The following is a 15,588-nucleotide window of genomic DNA, read 5'->3' on the forward strand; positions in this document are numbered from 1 at the left end:
TAAGAAAAGTTGTTTTTAGGTCTAATAAACCCGGACGGAGGGAGTAAATCACATCTCGGCCAATGTTTGATGTTGTTATTTATTCCCATGTCTTCGTGGCTTATATCATCTAAACAACTTGGGTGTTCCATCCGAGAAGTTTGAAATGTTGCCTATTCTGTGAACGCTACATTGCACATTAGTCATAGCATTTGCACATGTTAGCTTGAAATAATTAATACTACTCCCTTTGATCCAAAACAATTGTCGTGGTTTTAGTTAAATTTGAAAAAAACAGAACACTTATTTTGAATTGGAGGGAGTATTATATAAGCCAAAATAGGAGTATAATACAGAACCTGACTGACAAATTCTTAATGTTAGACAACAGAAGAGAAATTCTCCAGGTATATGCATGCACCTAGTGATGCACACTGCCACGTTTACTACAACTTTCTCCGCTGCATCTAAATGACGGAAAATGATCAGAAAAAATATATTAAAAAGCGGCTTCTTTCTCTCATGAATCGCCGTTCGTCCTTTTAACAAGGTATTATAAGCTTTACTGTCAGTGCTGACAGCTACTATAAGCTTCGACATTCATTAAAAAAAGTACATGTTGTAGTTGCTGATGTACTAAAATTGTTTGACCATCTGTTGCATCATGTCATATGCTCTCCAGCACCAACAACCTAAATGCTGCAAACTGAACTGCACCGGAAATATTGGTAGTCCTCACGCACACATGCAGAAATTATGGTGCTCAAGAATAGAAATTTAACGATAATTATTCTTTCATTCTTTCTCACGCACACATGCAGGCCTCTGACTACTACGGATATGGAGATTACAAGGACGCTGCTCGAAGTATGTTTCTCTCCAACAGAATTGAAATTCCACATGACGTGAAGTCTCAACATGAGGTGCGTTGGACGTTGGAACAAATTATGTACCGTCCTGGGGTCACCTCGGTATGGGGCATTGCTGGTGTTGGCAAATCAACTCTCGTCAGAGAATGTTACGACCATTTCCGTGAGAAGCTGATAACTCACGACATTCAAAGATCTGCATGGGTCGATGTGCCTGACCCGTTTAATTTGGTGGAATTTTCTCGCCTCTTACTCCTGGATTTCCACCGCCCTGATCTTGAAGCGATGGAAGCTGCCGCAATTGGTATTATGCAGGGTCAGGACCCAATTCAAGTGTGTCGTAAAATCCTGGGTCAAGGCAGAAACCTCGTTATTATTGATGGTCTGCGGTCCACATATGACTGGGACTTGATCACAACTGCCCTTTTGTCCCAGCCTACTACAAAGACAAAAATAGTTATCATCACAACTGAAGAAAGCATCGCCGAACATGGTGCCCAGCAGCAGGTACATAATATGATCAATATCAAATGTCTAGAAGATGACGAGGCCTATGATTTCTTCAAAAAGGTCCGTGTAATTGCTCCTGCAATTTTACATTATTACCTTTTTTCCTACAAAGTAGGCATCATTGATGAAAGCTGGGATAAACTGAGTGAGGCGAGTCCTCAACAAACAAGCCGGATAAACAATTACCCTTTTGATTTGGTAGTATTGTTTGTAAATATACTAAAAGAAGTGCTTTTTTAACACCAATGAAATTTTGTACAACCTTAATGAGCTAAAACTAATCAAGTTTTAGATAGAGATAGGGAATGAGAATCTAAGGGGTAGGTGACATATAATCCGTTGTTTGGTTTGAGGGCAAGGGAATTGAGGTGTGATGGGGAAAGGGAATTAGGGAGGTCAATTCTCACGTATCTCTTCCCAGCCTCCCTCCTTTTTATTCAGGTGGGAAGTTATTTTCCATCAAATTCCGTTTACCAATTCCCACCACACACCTAACAGGGATTGGGACTAAAATTCAACTTCCCACGCCTAATTCCCTACTAAACTCCCACGTGTAAACTTAGATTCCCTTTCCTCATTCTATCCATCCACGCTGTAAGGGCCACATGCAAACTGAAACGGGGGCGCAGTCTTCTTTAGCCCCTAAGATGCACTCATGGCCCGCAAAATTATCCCGCTAATTAGGAAACCTGAGGGGGTGTTTGGTTCAGAAGTCCTAGGACTTTTTCTAGTCCCAGGGACTAATCAAAAAAGACTCTCTAGTAGAGTCTTTTTCTAGTCCCTGTAGAAAAAGTCCCTCCCGTTTGGTTTCTAAAGACTTTTTAGGGACTTTTTCTAGTCTCTGAAAAAAGTCCCTGAACCAAACACCCCCTGAGTCTATTCTCTCTCGGTGGGTGTATTCTTCTCCGCCACCGGCCATCGGCTTATCAGCTGTGTGCTTCTTTCCTTCTCTCCCTCTCTCTCTCATTTACTGTTGGACGAGCGCTTTGATTTAAGATTAGACGGACATGCATATGGATGCGTGATCAAAGCGAACACATTCCTCTTCAGATTAACACAAGTGATAAACATATTTTTTGATGTGGAGGGCAACGACCAGCGATGAACTTTTTTTCTGATAAGGACACATACTCCCCGCGCTAGGCCACCACCCTGCCGATCCCGGTGCCGCCCACCACCAACTAGAGCTAGATAGGCCATTTCCCGCCGGAAAAGAGAACAGGTTTCGCCGCGGCAGCCTCTCCACCACCGTCCGGCGCGATTTTCCGGTGTTCCGGCCGCGCAGGGGCAGTACACCAGCGGGTGCGCGCCCAACACGCCCGCAAGGTGTTCGGCGGTTTGTCTGCCCGGCCCGGCGATGGACTCGGACAACGAGGAGGCGCTCGCGGCGTTGCTGGAGGAGGAGGCCGAAGCCGACGTCCAGGAGCAGGAGCATCTCATGGTGCTTGCCGCCCTCGCCGGCCTGCTCGCGAGCAATGAAAAGCCGCGGCGAGGTGGCTCGGTGCCGGGGCGGGTGAAAGCAACGAACCGGCATCGTCTGAAAGGCTACTGTATGCTCTACTCCAACTACTTCGCCGACGCTCCATTGCACGGCGAGAAAACATTTCGGCACCGTTATCGGATGAGCCGAAAGCTTTTCCTCAGGATTGTGAATTCCATCCGGAAGTTTGACAACTACTTCAAGTGCAAGAAGGATTATATCGGCACACTTTGATTCACCTCAATCTAGAAGTGCACGACAGCTATGAGGATGCTTGCATACGGAGCTCCTGGTGATTCACTCGACGACTATGGGCGCATTGCCGAGTCCACGACCATTGAGTGTTTCTACAAGTTCTGCAGGGCAGTGGTGACAGTGTTTGAACCGCAATACTTGCGATCACCCAATGTTGAAGATACTGCTCGGATCCTAGCACAGAATGCAGCAAGAGGATTTCCTGGGATGCTTGGAAGCATCGACTGCATGCATTGGACATGGAAGAACTGTCCATTTGCTTGGCAGGGGTTGTACAAAGGCGCCAAAGGCGGTTGCAGTGTGGTACTTGAGGCAGTGGCCACACAGGACCTCTGGATTTGGCACTCTTTCTTTGGGATGCCAGGAACTCACAATGACATCAACGTCCTGCAGTGCTCCCCTGTCTTTGCCAAGCTTGTTGAAGGTCATTCTCCTCCGGAAACTTCGAGGTCAATGGGGGGCACTGCAACAAGGGGTACTACCTAGCTGATGGCATCTATCCGAGATGGTAGACATTTGTGAAAACTATTTCAAACGTTGTGCCAGGAGGCAAAAAGTCCCACTTTGCCAAGGTTCAGGAGTCTTGCAGGAAGGATGTCGAGCGAGCATTTGGTGTGCTCCAATCTCGATGTGCTGTTGTCTGGTACCCTGCTCAGACACGGTCGAAAGATCAAATGTGGGAAATCATGACTTGTTGTGTCATCTTGCACAATATGATCATTAAGAGCGAGCAGGAAGAGCCAGTGTTTGACACTGAACCATACTACAGGTAGGGTCCTCTTGCCCAAGTTGATCACCAGCTACCGGCAACCTGGACTGCCTACCTCAGTATGCGTCATGAGATCCGAGACCCACATGTGCATCAACAACTGCAGCAGGATCTGATGGAGCACCTATGGAGGATCAAGGGCGACGCCTAGCTCGACGTGTGATGAAATATGAGTTTTTATTTGTTGAACTATATAATTTGTATTGAACTATTTGTTGATGAACTATTTTGTTGAACTATTTGATTTCTATTGATTTTCTGTGATGAACTATGTGATAAAAAATTATTTATGTTGAGAATTGATGCTGAACCACGCCGAATATGGGCCGATTCGCGCTGATATCGGGCCATTTGTGGCCGAAAGTGGGCCGAAAAATCGGCCGACATCAGCGCCTGGGAGCGAAGGTTGGGTGCCCAACCGCCCCCAGAGCCGATTATACCACCGGCTTGCCCCCAGGCGGCGAATTTTATGCCTCTTGGGGGTGCCAACGGCTGGAGATGCTCTTACATATGGAATCTCACTGAAGTTTACCCCTTTCCTCTTCTCCTTTCTTCTCGCCCTCATCCATTCTCTGCAATCAAGTCCACAAGGTGAACGGAGTGTGAGTGGACCTCAACCGCATTCGCCCATTCCGCTCCAACGGAGTGTGACACGGATTTGGGAGCTGGCCAACCAATCTTATCGGCATATAATTCAAACAACAATTCAATGGACCGGATGAAATTCATGGAAACCGGTTGATTTTCATATAAACCAGAGCAGATCCATTACTATTGGAACATTTTTCATTAAAAATAGGCCGCCGGACCTATACCTATCCTACTGCGGCATTCATCGTCCACTTGCTTTGTATTTCGCATCGGCAACCACGTCCTCCATCTATCGTCTCCATGAACGACGACTGGGTTCAAGACCCGCGAGTTGAAGGTGCGGTCTCCGGCAAGGAATAGTAAAACATGAGAGATGGACAGACCCATTTGGGACACAATGCCCTGCCGCCTCCCATGCCCTATTCAACCTCAGAGGAGGCCGTCACCTGTCCGTTCCCGGTGCCGATGGACGTGAGGTTAATGTTGGAAGTGGATAGTCCGTCACTGACCACCTACCACATGCGCCCCCGAAAGTTGGACGGTGGTGCATAGAACACACAGGTAACGGTGTTCTCGTCCTCGACCTCCTGCGCCTCCAGCGTGTGTGCGGCCGTGTCCGTGTCCGGTGGCGCCACCTCTACATTGTGAGCGCCGCTTGAGCACGCGCGGCCTCGTAGAGTGCCAGCTGGTACGCAACGAAGTGCGGGTCCGCCATTACCATGGCCACCACGGCCTCCTCTGTGGCCGTAGATTTAGACCTCTGGTAGCCGGTGGTGCTCGACGAGGATCAAGTTGTACCGCAACTCCTCCTGCGTCTGCCGAAATGCCGACATCGGAGCCGGGGTACATTTAGACCACCACTAGCCGGTGGTGCTCGAGGAGGATCAAGTTGTACCGCTGCTCCTCCTACGCCTGCCAAAATGCCGACATAGGAACCAGTGTAGGCTGATCCTCCTTCGCCATGGCGGCGTTGAAGTCTGTATGCGCCTATTCCATGGACGGACCAGTCAGAGCAGGAGCTGGCGCCGGCTCTGGGCTTCAATATGGAGGACGTGGATGCAGAGTTTGCCGTCAACCAAGCGAGCGAGATGGTGGAGCAGCATGTTGGGGAATGTAGCAGAAATTCAAAAAAAATCTACGCATCACCAAGATCAATCTATGGAGCTACTAGCAACGAGAGAGAGGGGAGTGCATCTTCATACCCTTGAAGATTGCGATGCGGAAGCGTTACAAGAACGCCGTCGGTGGAGTCGTTCACTAAGCGATTCAGATCGCGGCCGAATCCGATCTAAGCACGAACAACGGTGCCTCCGCGTTCAACACACGTACAGCCCGGGGACGTCTCCTCGTTCTTGATCCAGCAAGGGGAGAGGAGAAGTTGAGGGAGAGCTCCGGCAGCACGACGGCGTGGTGGTGGAGCTTGCAGTTCTCCGGCAGCACGACAGAGGTGTTGGGGAGGGAGAGGGCTGCGCCAGGGGAAGGGTGAAGCTCCCATGCGCCTCCCCACTATATATAGGGGTGGAGGGGCTGGTTTCTTGCCCTCCAAGTACATTGGGGCGTTGGCAAAGGTGGGAGGAAAGAAATCCCATCATTTCCGTCCCCACCGATTGTTATCCCCCTTCTTTAGGGATCTTGATCTTATCCCTTCGGGATATGATCTTATTCCTTCTAAGGGGGGATCTTGGTGCGCCTTGACCAGGGGTGTGGGGCCTTGCCCCCACTACCCACGTTCATGTGGGTCCCCCATGCAGGTGGGCCCCACTCCGGAACCTTCTAGAACCTTCCCGGTACAATACCGAAAAATCCCGAACATTTTTCGGTGGCCAAAATAGGACTTCCCATATATAAATCTTTACCTCCGGACCATTCCGGAACTCCTCGTGACGTCCGGGATCTCATCCGGGACTCCGAACAACATTTGGTAACTGCACACTAATTCCCATAACAACTTTAGCGTCACCGAACCTTAAGTGTGTAGACCCTACGGGTTCGGGAATCATGCAGACATGACCGAGACAGCTCTCTGGCCAATAACCAACAGCGGGATCTAGATACCCATGTTGGCTCCCACATGTTCCACGATGATCTCATCGGATGAACCATGATGTCAAGGATTCAAGCAATCCCGTATACACTTCCCTTTGTCAATCGGTACGTTAGTTGCCCGAGATTCGATCGTCGGTATCCCAATACCTCGTTCAATCTCGTTACCGACAAGTCACTTTACTCGTTCCGTAATGCATGATCCCGTGACTAACTACTTAGTCACTTTGAGCTCATTATGATGATGCATTACCGAGTGGGCCCAGAGATACCTCTCCGTCACACGGAGTGACAAATCCCAGTCTCGATTCGTGCCAACCCAACAGACACTTTCGGAGATACCCGTAGTGCACCTTTATAGCCACCTAGTTACGTTGTGACGTTTGGCACACCCAAAGCATTCCTACGGTATCCGGGAGTTGCACAATCTCATGGTCTAAGGAAATGATACTTGACATTAGAAAAGCTTTTAGCAAACGAACTACACGATCTTGTGCTATGCTTACGATTGGGTCTTGTCCATCACATCATTCTCCTAATGATGTGATCCCGTTATCAATGACATCCAATGTCCATGGTCAGGAAACCATAACCATCTATTGATCAACGAGCTAGTCAACTAGAGGCTCACTAGGGACATGTTGTGGTCTATGTATCCACACATGTATTACGGTTTTCAGTTAATACAGTTATAGCATGAACAATAGACAATTATCATGAACAAGGAAATATAATAATAACCATTTTATTATTGCCTCTAGGGCATATTTCCAACACAGCATGCCGTCCTGGAGTCCATCCAGGATGAGGCCTATGTGAAGCTAATCTGCAATTCATCCAGCAGGAGCGGACGGCGACCGGCGCACTTTTCGCCAAACTTGAGACGAGGGCTGTGGTGGAGGACCAGGCGGAGGAGCCGGAGCTGTAGTTGTCGCCCATGTACCCGTAGCTGGGCACGGAGATAGTGGATATCATCGACGGGGTCTAGGGTAGTTGATCTACATGGAGTTTATCGTTTGCATGCTTTTGAATGGATTTAAGATTCTAATATGAGGTATCCGGATGTAGATGACCAAATTTGAAGACTGACCCAGTGACTGCCCGCGAACTTGTCCGGACGTGTGCCCGGGTGTTCGAGGGCCCTGATTTGCCTAGTCTGGCTGTAGATGCTCTAACCCTATCGCTAATTAATCCATACGTAGAACGATACGCGTCGCATCCCGTTGGCTCCCCAGCTCTCTGCGGCGTCTACTCGCCGCCCGCAGTCCCTCCTTGCCGGTGTGCCGCGGACCAGCCCACCGCAAACGGCCACCGAAAGCCACCTGAACCATCTCTCCTGATCATCATCAACGTTTAGCAGCCAGTGGCCACTGGCGCCCCCACGGCCAACTCTTGGAGTGCAAGAACTAGTTGTTTTAAAAAGAGGGGTTTTCCTTTTGATTTCATTAACGAAACCAGGTTCACCAAGTAGCAACGCCTAAAAAGCTAATCCACAACCCAGATCAGCTCACTAAAACTACTAAGAGGTTTACTTCAAGAAGACTAACAGCCACATAACCAGAACCCGAACATAAAGGACATGGGAACATCCCCCCCACCCATGTTGAAGAGGCCTTCCAGTTTTTGTGCCATGTCGTCCTTGATGGTTAATCTATAGGAGTAGCAGAGTTGTCGGCTTTGTCATACTTGAATTTCTAAGCAAAGAATCAATCAGCTAGCTTTATTCATTAACACTAACGTTGGTCCAATAATATTCTGCTTCGATAAGTTGGGGACATAGTCGTGCATGAGGCATGAGCTCATGAGGAGCATCTCCTCCTTACGGTAGTACTAAGAGGCGACGAGCTGGAGGAGGTTGGGGTATGAGAGACGGCCCAGCCGCCACACGTGCTTCTCGAACTCTTCCCTGCCCACACGGTTCATCCCCTTGCACCGCTCTTCGCCCATGGAATGCTCGCCGGTGTGGGTGGTAGCACACGTCGGGGATGTACGCTAGTAGAAAACGGAGCTTTAAAACCGGTTCGTAAGGGCTGCAACCGGCACTAAAGGGTGGAGACTAAAGCCCCCCCCCCCCCCCCCCAGAGTACCGGTTCGGCACGAACCGCCACTAAAGGCCCACCACGTGGCGTGAGCTCGCGCCGTGGTATGGGGGACCTTTCGTACCGGTTGGTGGTGTTACCAACCGGTACTAGAGGTATTTTTTTTGAATTTTTTTTAAAAAATTTGTAAAAAATATTTGATTTTTTTTTTTCAATTCTCAATTTTCTGAATTATTTGATGATTTAGTCTCTAATCACCCCTCTTAACTGCTCAAGTGTAGATCACTCATTTTAAATCGTCTAACTTCCCGGCCGGTCACCCATCCTCTCACTCCCCCAGCCGGAGCACGCTTAACTTCAGAGTTCTATTCCCCCTACTTTCCAAGTCTACACTTGTTGTTTTCTTGACAAATGTAAGCTGTCAATCCTATTAACCCTCAGCAGTTTAGCTTGAGCATTAGGTCACACGTTTCACCGTTGGAGTTTGGAACTATTATTCTAAAAAACAGTTAGTAACACTAATATTTCTTGAATAAGTTTGACCAGATTTGACCAAAATTCAAAAAATTGAAATAATTATTTAGTAACACTAATATTCCTGAATAATTATGTTGCAACATTAATACTTCTTGAATAAGTAGTTTGATCAGATTTAACCAAAATTAAAAAAACTGAAATTGGAGCATATCTTTTTTTCCTTTTGGAATTTGGGGATTCTAAAAAATTGCAAACAGGCTGTAGGCGGTCAAAATCGGATGCGGATTTTCGTGCTGAAATTTTTTGATATATTATACGTTTTTTCCGACATCGTATGCAAAAGTTATAGCCGTTTTACATTTTCCCTACACTTTTTGCAAAACATGTCTAAATTTATGTTTTTTAGTTTTCCTAACTAGTAGATGTAGTAATATAACTACTTCTCAAAGAATTGTATTTTTTGAATTTTTTATCATTTTCTTTTGTATTATTCAAAACTGAAATGACGATACACAGTGGGGGGTAGAGTTTGAAAATATCCCTATAGTTCCGGTTTGTGTCTCCAACCGAGACTATAGGTCAAACCCCTTTAGTCCCGGTTCGTGGCACGAACCGGTACTAAAGGTTAGCCCTTTAGTACCGGTTTGTGCCACGAACCGGTACTAAAGGTGATCGTGGGCCCCGGCCTGACGCCAGCCTGCCACCACCCCTTTAGTACCGGTTCGTGACACGAACCGGTACTTAAGGTTCATAACGAACTGGCATTAATACATAGCCGTTGGAACCGGCACTAATGGTACCATTAGTACCGGGCCAAAATCGAACCGGGACTAATGTGTCTCACATTAGGTCCTTTTTCTACTAGTGGTAGTTTCTGTTGCTACCGAGCACCCGTAAGGTCGCGTTAAGCAGGGATTTGGATGATTTCCCATCATGCCCTTAATTATGAAGAGGTATAAACCAATCTTGACCGTCGATGTGTTTGGGGGGTGGGGGGGGGGTGTACAGAAGAAAAAGTGCAAAACCACACCTTTTTCTCCAAACAGATGGCCGGACCACTAACTGGTGGCATGCACAACTTGCCTGATCTTTTTTTTTTGAATAAAAGAGGGAGTTTCCCTCCGATTTCATTAACAAAACCATGTTCAAGTACCAGCACCTAGATAACTACCAACATCTCAGATAAACCTAACAAGCAGTACTACCAGGTTTGCACAAGCTAACACCAGCTCCAGATGAAAGGGTGGGGAACAGACGTCCCCCCTCCCTCCAAAAGTAAGAACTAGCATCCCTACTACTAGAAGACCAACAAGGATTAAAAGCAGCACAACAAGAGCAGCTAAAAGGAACAAGCCCCCCTCCAGCCTCTTCTCATTGCAGTCTTCGAAACCCTGGTCTCCATCATTGCGATGCTCGGTAGACCTCACTTGCTACATGCTCTAGAAGATTTGCTCCCAACATCAGCAGCTTTTGCCCTAGGTTTTTTATCTGCAAAACAGACCAATCAATGATCCAATTGCACATAAACTTTATCAGAATCATGGAATCACGAATTTTTATTATCTGAAAACAATATCATTTCTACACTTCTAAATAGACCACAGAAGCGCAGTAACACCCAGCGCAGTAATATCATTTCTACACTTCCACAGAAGCGCGGTAATATCATTTCTACAACTTGCCTGATCTAGAAACGCTTGGTCACATAGCGATTATTAGGCAGAGAATACATGCTCACATTGCTTCAAATCTTGTTCTTAATGTTCAGTCCAATCCATTCATTTGTGTTATGTTCTTCCGTGCAATCTATTCCTTTGTAATCCTTTATTTAGTCTAATCAGAGATTTTGTCGCAAAAATAAGTAAATCAGAGATTGCTTAGTTTTTTGTAATGAAATCCATTGTTCAACTTGTATAACCATATAGGTCTGATCTAAAGTTCAACAACAGATTATTCTACAGTTAAACAGCAAGTGTAATGTCCAAATTGGATTTTTATGAGTCTCATAATTTAATTTTTTTTTAACAACAGATTATTAACCCTGAGTTGCTGGCTCATCTAAACGGAAAGGTGGACCTTGCAAAACTTGTTGCAAAATGTGGTGGGCTTCCCAAAGTAGTGTCTGCTATGGGCAAACCCTTAAATTGGTTATTCTGGGAGGATATGAATGATGACTTTATGCTCAAATTGGAGACCGACCCTCAGTTCCATAGTTTGAGAGGTCTATTGTCTTGGATGCATTCCTATTTTGATTCTTGTTCAGATTTGGTAAAGCCATGTATCCTCTACCTGTCTGTCTTCCCTGCAAGCAGCAAAATCAGGCGAGGCCGTTTAGTGAGGAGATGGATCGCCGAGGGCTACTCAAGGGACACACTTGGTTGTACTGCAAGGGAGAATGCGCAAAATCGCTTGTCTGAGCTTGTTAAATTGAGCATAATCCAGCAAGTAACAAACAATAATATCTGTCAAGTCAATGGTTTCTTCCGTGAATACATCGTTTCACGGCCAATGGAGGATAATCTTGTTTTTGCCTTGGATGGGCGTTGCAGTCCAAACACACAACCCACAGGGCAACACCTGACCATAATGACTAACTGGCAGAGGGACAAAAATGTGTTTGAGGGCATCGACTTTGCACGGCTGCGGTCTTTGACAATTTTTGGGGCATGGTGTTCCTTCTTTATCTCTATTAAGATGAAACGGCTTCGAGTGCTCGACCTGGAAGACATGATAGCAATAAAAGATGATGATATTGAGCAGATATTTTTGAATCTGTTGAGCCTTAAGTTCATCTCCCTACGAGGATGCAGGAACATCAGTCGTCTGCCGGATACATTGGGAGGGTTGAGGCAGCTACAGACTCTTGATGTAAGATTCACCTCCATAGTCATGTTGCCATCTTCCATTATCAAGCTACAGAAGCTGCAATATATCCATGCTGGCACCGTTGTATTGCCAGATGATGATTGGACATCCGCGTCATCAGAAGACGGTGATGGGGTCACAAGCCAACTACCAACTGCAACATCAGCTGAACTAGAAGGCCGTGATAGCAGCATATCTTCAGGCTGGCCAATAGTACAGCCATCTCCTGAAATTTGCATTACCGAAAGCTCAGCACAGGCAGCAACATCATCAGAAGCCCAACACTGCTCGATGCTACCAAAGGTGGGATGGGCATCCAAACAGTCACGCACTTCAGTAGTACCTCGGTTGCCCAAGTTTGCACCTATTACGTGGAGCTTGTGTGGGTCCAGGAGAGATAGAAAAACTTGCAGTGTCAAGGTTCCGGTGGGGATTGAAAAACTTGTGGCCTTACATACTCTTGGTGTGGTGAATGTCAATGCAGCAGGTGGGGAGGCCTTTCTAAAGCAGCTCGCAAAACTAACCCAATTGCTCAAGCTCAGAGTGTGCGGCATAAATAAGAAAAACTGGCAGCTGCTGTGTTCTGCACTCTCGGATAAGAATTGCCATCTGGAATCCTTGTCTGTGCGATTTGATGAAGATTGCCTGGACGATAGCTTCAAGCCACCTGAGACCCTGAAGAGCCTTAAGTTGTACGGGCCTATAAGGAAACTGCCAGACACTATCAAGGGTCTTCTAAATATCAGAAAGGTGGATCTTGATATGACTATTACAAGGCCATTCGACATGCACTTATTCTTGAAAGACAAATTGCCACTTTATGGTATCCTAAATCGTCTCTGCATCAAGGTGCAAGGAGACCATAAGATAGATTTTAGCGAGGCTGAATTCAACTACCTCGACAGGGTTGTTAATGTTGTACCTCGGGTCCTCAAGATGGATTGCAGCTCCCAGTTAGAGGTATCTTTGGATTATCATTACATTTCCCGTGGTGTTTTGGTGCTGATAATCCAGTGCTCCAAAGGATCATTTTTCCGGGTTTCTGGGATCTTTGGGTTAAGCTCTTTGCCCCATCTCAAGACAGTCTGGCTTAAGGGTTCCTACAGCGAGGAACAACAGGCGCACCTGCAGGAACTTGTTGACGGTCATGATAAGAAGCCAGTCTTGAAGCTGGAGCCACTGCAATAGTACATGCTCTCTTGCCTTCCTTCTATCGTTTTTTTTTATCTTTTCTTGTATGCACAATTTCACATGTACAATCCTTCTTTCCGGATTGCCATGAGAAAATCTAGATTTCTAGCTTGAACCTGCAGCATCCCGCACATGTATGACGTGCTTTGTTGTAATCAAAAGGTTGATCATCTTTTCGAATTGTGACTAAATATTTTTTTTCTCTATATGCTGGCTGTATCAGCGAGCGTTTATGGCGTAGAATCAATGCGAGGGCTGGCTACTTGTGTTACTAAAAGAATTGTTTATATGAGCCAGTGTCGTAGACTCGTAGTCGTAGCCAGTGCTCTAGTCAGAGGATCGTCGAATCGAAACAAAACAGAAAACGTAGTTAACTGACCATGTAACCAGCAGAGTTAACAAGACTAGGTCATCAGTCAAACAAACGTTTCCCGCGTTCGCGGTTAAGCATGATTTGCATGCTGAGGTAGCAACATCGCATTGCCAGAGACCTCATTATTCATTTCTTACTCAATCATCTGACATGATTTGCATGCTGTGTATATACAGTCTATACGGTCAAGCCGCTGCCATCAGTCCATTCATTCTCTCTGCACCTACCTTGGCAACCAATGTTCACATGTATGTAATGTGTGTGTTGCTTGTGCATGTACGCGCGTTCGCTCCTGATTCTCAGGATTGGTGACCACGCCCAAGGGCTTGCGTGCCATCTCTGTCGGGCTTTCCTTGTAACCACCGATGTATATGTTGTACCATTGTACTAGAACGTAAAGGCGCGCGTTGCTGCGCCCGTGCATTTTATTGGAAGGACAATATAAATGTACGAGAAAATCTGGACATCACAGAAAAGTGAAAAATGAACCTACTTCTATAAATAGTTGGGCAATATTGAAACTTCAGGTATAGGTTGCAAAACTGAGACGGGTGATAATGCCATCTAAGTCAACACTGGAATGTCATTGTGCATTTGTTTTGTCTATGCATACCATTTGCTAAGGCATTTGAATACGTGGTCGATCATATCTGTGTGGTATCTGGTATGTGTCATTATTCGTTGTAGCCTTGCAATGGCAGATGCTGTGTAGTAGAGGCTTTTTTTTCTGAGAGGGGCCGCGTAGTAGAGGAATAAAAGTAACAAAGAATGATGCAGTCAAGCCATAGGTAGCCAAATATTTTTTTAGACAAAGGTAGGCGCAGCTGCAGCGCTACTTTTTATCACGAAATAGCTGTAGCGCCACGGATCGAAAGTGCGGTCGGTCTCACGAAAAAAAAATTACCACATCGCCTCACGGCCCACTGCAGCCCGGAGCATCAGAAGGCACCAAAATAAGTCTGCGGAGCAGCGGCCTTTTTGACGTTGGTTCGACTTCGGCCGGCTTTAGCAAGCGAACGAGGCGCAAAGGAAAATAGCATGAGGTTGGAATGATCTGATTCGTTTATACGTTTAATCGAACAGTTTAGGATCTCAAATCGCTGTGGAGGCTCCTAACTAGCCCCGTTATACTGTTTAGTAATGGAGGCAATACAGAGAGAGCGATTCTGACTAAAGATAACTTGGTGAAACGGAATTGGATTGGTAATTCCATATGCTGTTTTTGTGATCAACATGAAATGATTAAACACCTCTTTCTCGAGTGTCCACTTGCAAAATTACTATGACGATCAATACATATAGCTTTTAACGTTCATCCCCCAATGAGCATCAACACGTTATTTCGGACGTGGCTTAATGGATTGGACATACACATAGCTAAACATATTCGGATAGGTATATGTGCACTTTTTCAGGCTATATGGAATACCAGGAATGATATGATTTTTAATGGGACAAAATTCACTTATTTTTTGTAGGTTATCTATGAAGATACAGCTTGGATCTGCATGTGATCGTTACTAACCCATGCGGACTTCAGGGAGCTTTTGGTTATTGGGTGCAACCGCTGGGAGACGGTCGCACAAGCTATCTTCAGCCGATTTGGATGGCGAGCTAATAATAGGCTAGGTGTGTAGGCATCATAGCCTTTTATTTATCGCATGATGTGGCACTTTTCAGATTTATCTCTAGATGTGACGCTTTTCAGATTTACTTTTTTAGACTTTTGCTCAGTTTATGAGCTCTTTTGGAACCTAAGACCTTGTTACATTTTAATTTAATAATATGGCCACATGCATCGATTGATGCAGAGACCGGGGGTTATCCTCCTTTTTTAAAAGAAAAAACAGAGAGCGATTCTATCCCTCAGGGCCTCAACTTGGTATCACACACCAGGACCTCCTTGCCATGACTGCGCACTCCTCTTCCTCATCCTCGGCCACCAGAGCCGGCACCTCCCAGGCCACCAGCGCCGCCACCTCGCCGGCCTCCCTCTCTGGCACGGGTTCTACCGCTGGCGCCTCTCCTAGTGTTGCTGCTGCTACCTCGCCGCCCTTCGTCTCCCAATTCGTCCCCTCTTGTCCTCTACTGCGCCACCACCACCTTCCCTAGCTCACCAAGGTCGTAACCCAATCTACAACGACAAC

At 46.4% G+C, this 15,588-nt stretch overlaps 1 protein-coding gene across 1 annotated transcript; it reads left to right on the forward strand.

The window, feature by feature from the left end:
• The first annotated feature begins 794 nt into the window (after nucleotides 1-794).
• LOC123056182 (disease resistance protein Pik-2-like) lies at nucleotides 795-13,114 on the forward strand. The gene is made up of 3 exons (XM_044479880.1): nucleotides 795-1,181; nucleotides 1,284-1,355; nucleotides 11,044-13,114. Exons 1-3 carry the CDS (start codon nucleotides 795-797, stop codon nucleotides 13,063-13,065), a joined length of 2,481 nt encoding a protein of 826 aa, XP_044335815.1. The 3' UTR covers nucleotides 13,066-13,114.
• The last annotated feature ends 2,474 nt before the right edge of the window (nucleotides 13,115-15,588 follow it).

The sequence above is a fragment of the Triticum aestivum genome, chromosome 2D (assembly GCF_018294505.1).
Source record: "Triticum aestivum cultivar Chinese Spring chromosome 2D, IWGSC CS RefSeq v2.1, whole genome shotgun sequence".
Classification (NCBI taxonomy): domain Eukaryota; kingdom Viridiplantae; phylum Streptophyta; class Magnoliopsida; order Poales; family Poaceae; genus Triticum; species Triticum aestivum.

Bases quoted from the DNA above. Each gene is read 5' to 3' on its own strand.
- LOC123056182 (XM_044479880.1), top strand. From the start codon at position 795: ATGCAGGCCTCTGACTACTACGGATATGGAGATTACAAGGACGCTGCT. The intron at 1,182-1,283 runs GTGTGTCGTAAA...CTTTTGTCCCAG, and splicing joins AGGGTCAGGACCCAATTCAA to CCTACTACAAAGACAAAAAT. The intron at 1,356-11,043 runs GTACATAATATG...TTTTAACAACAG, and splicing joins AACATGGTGCCCAGCAGCAG to ATTATTAACCCTGAGTTGCT.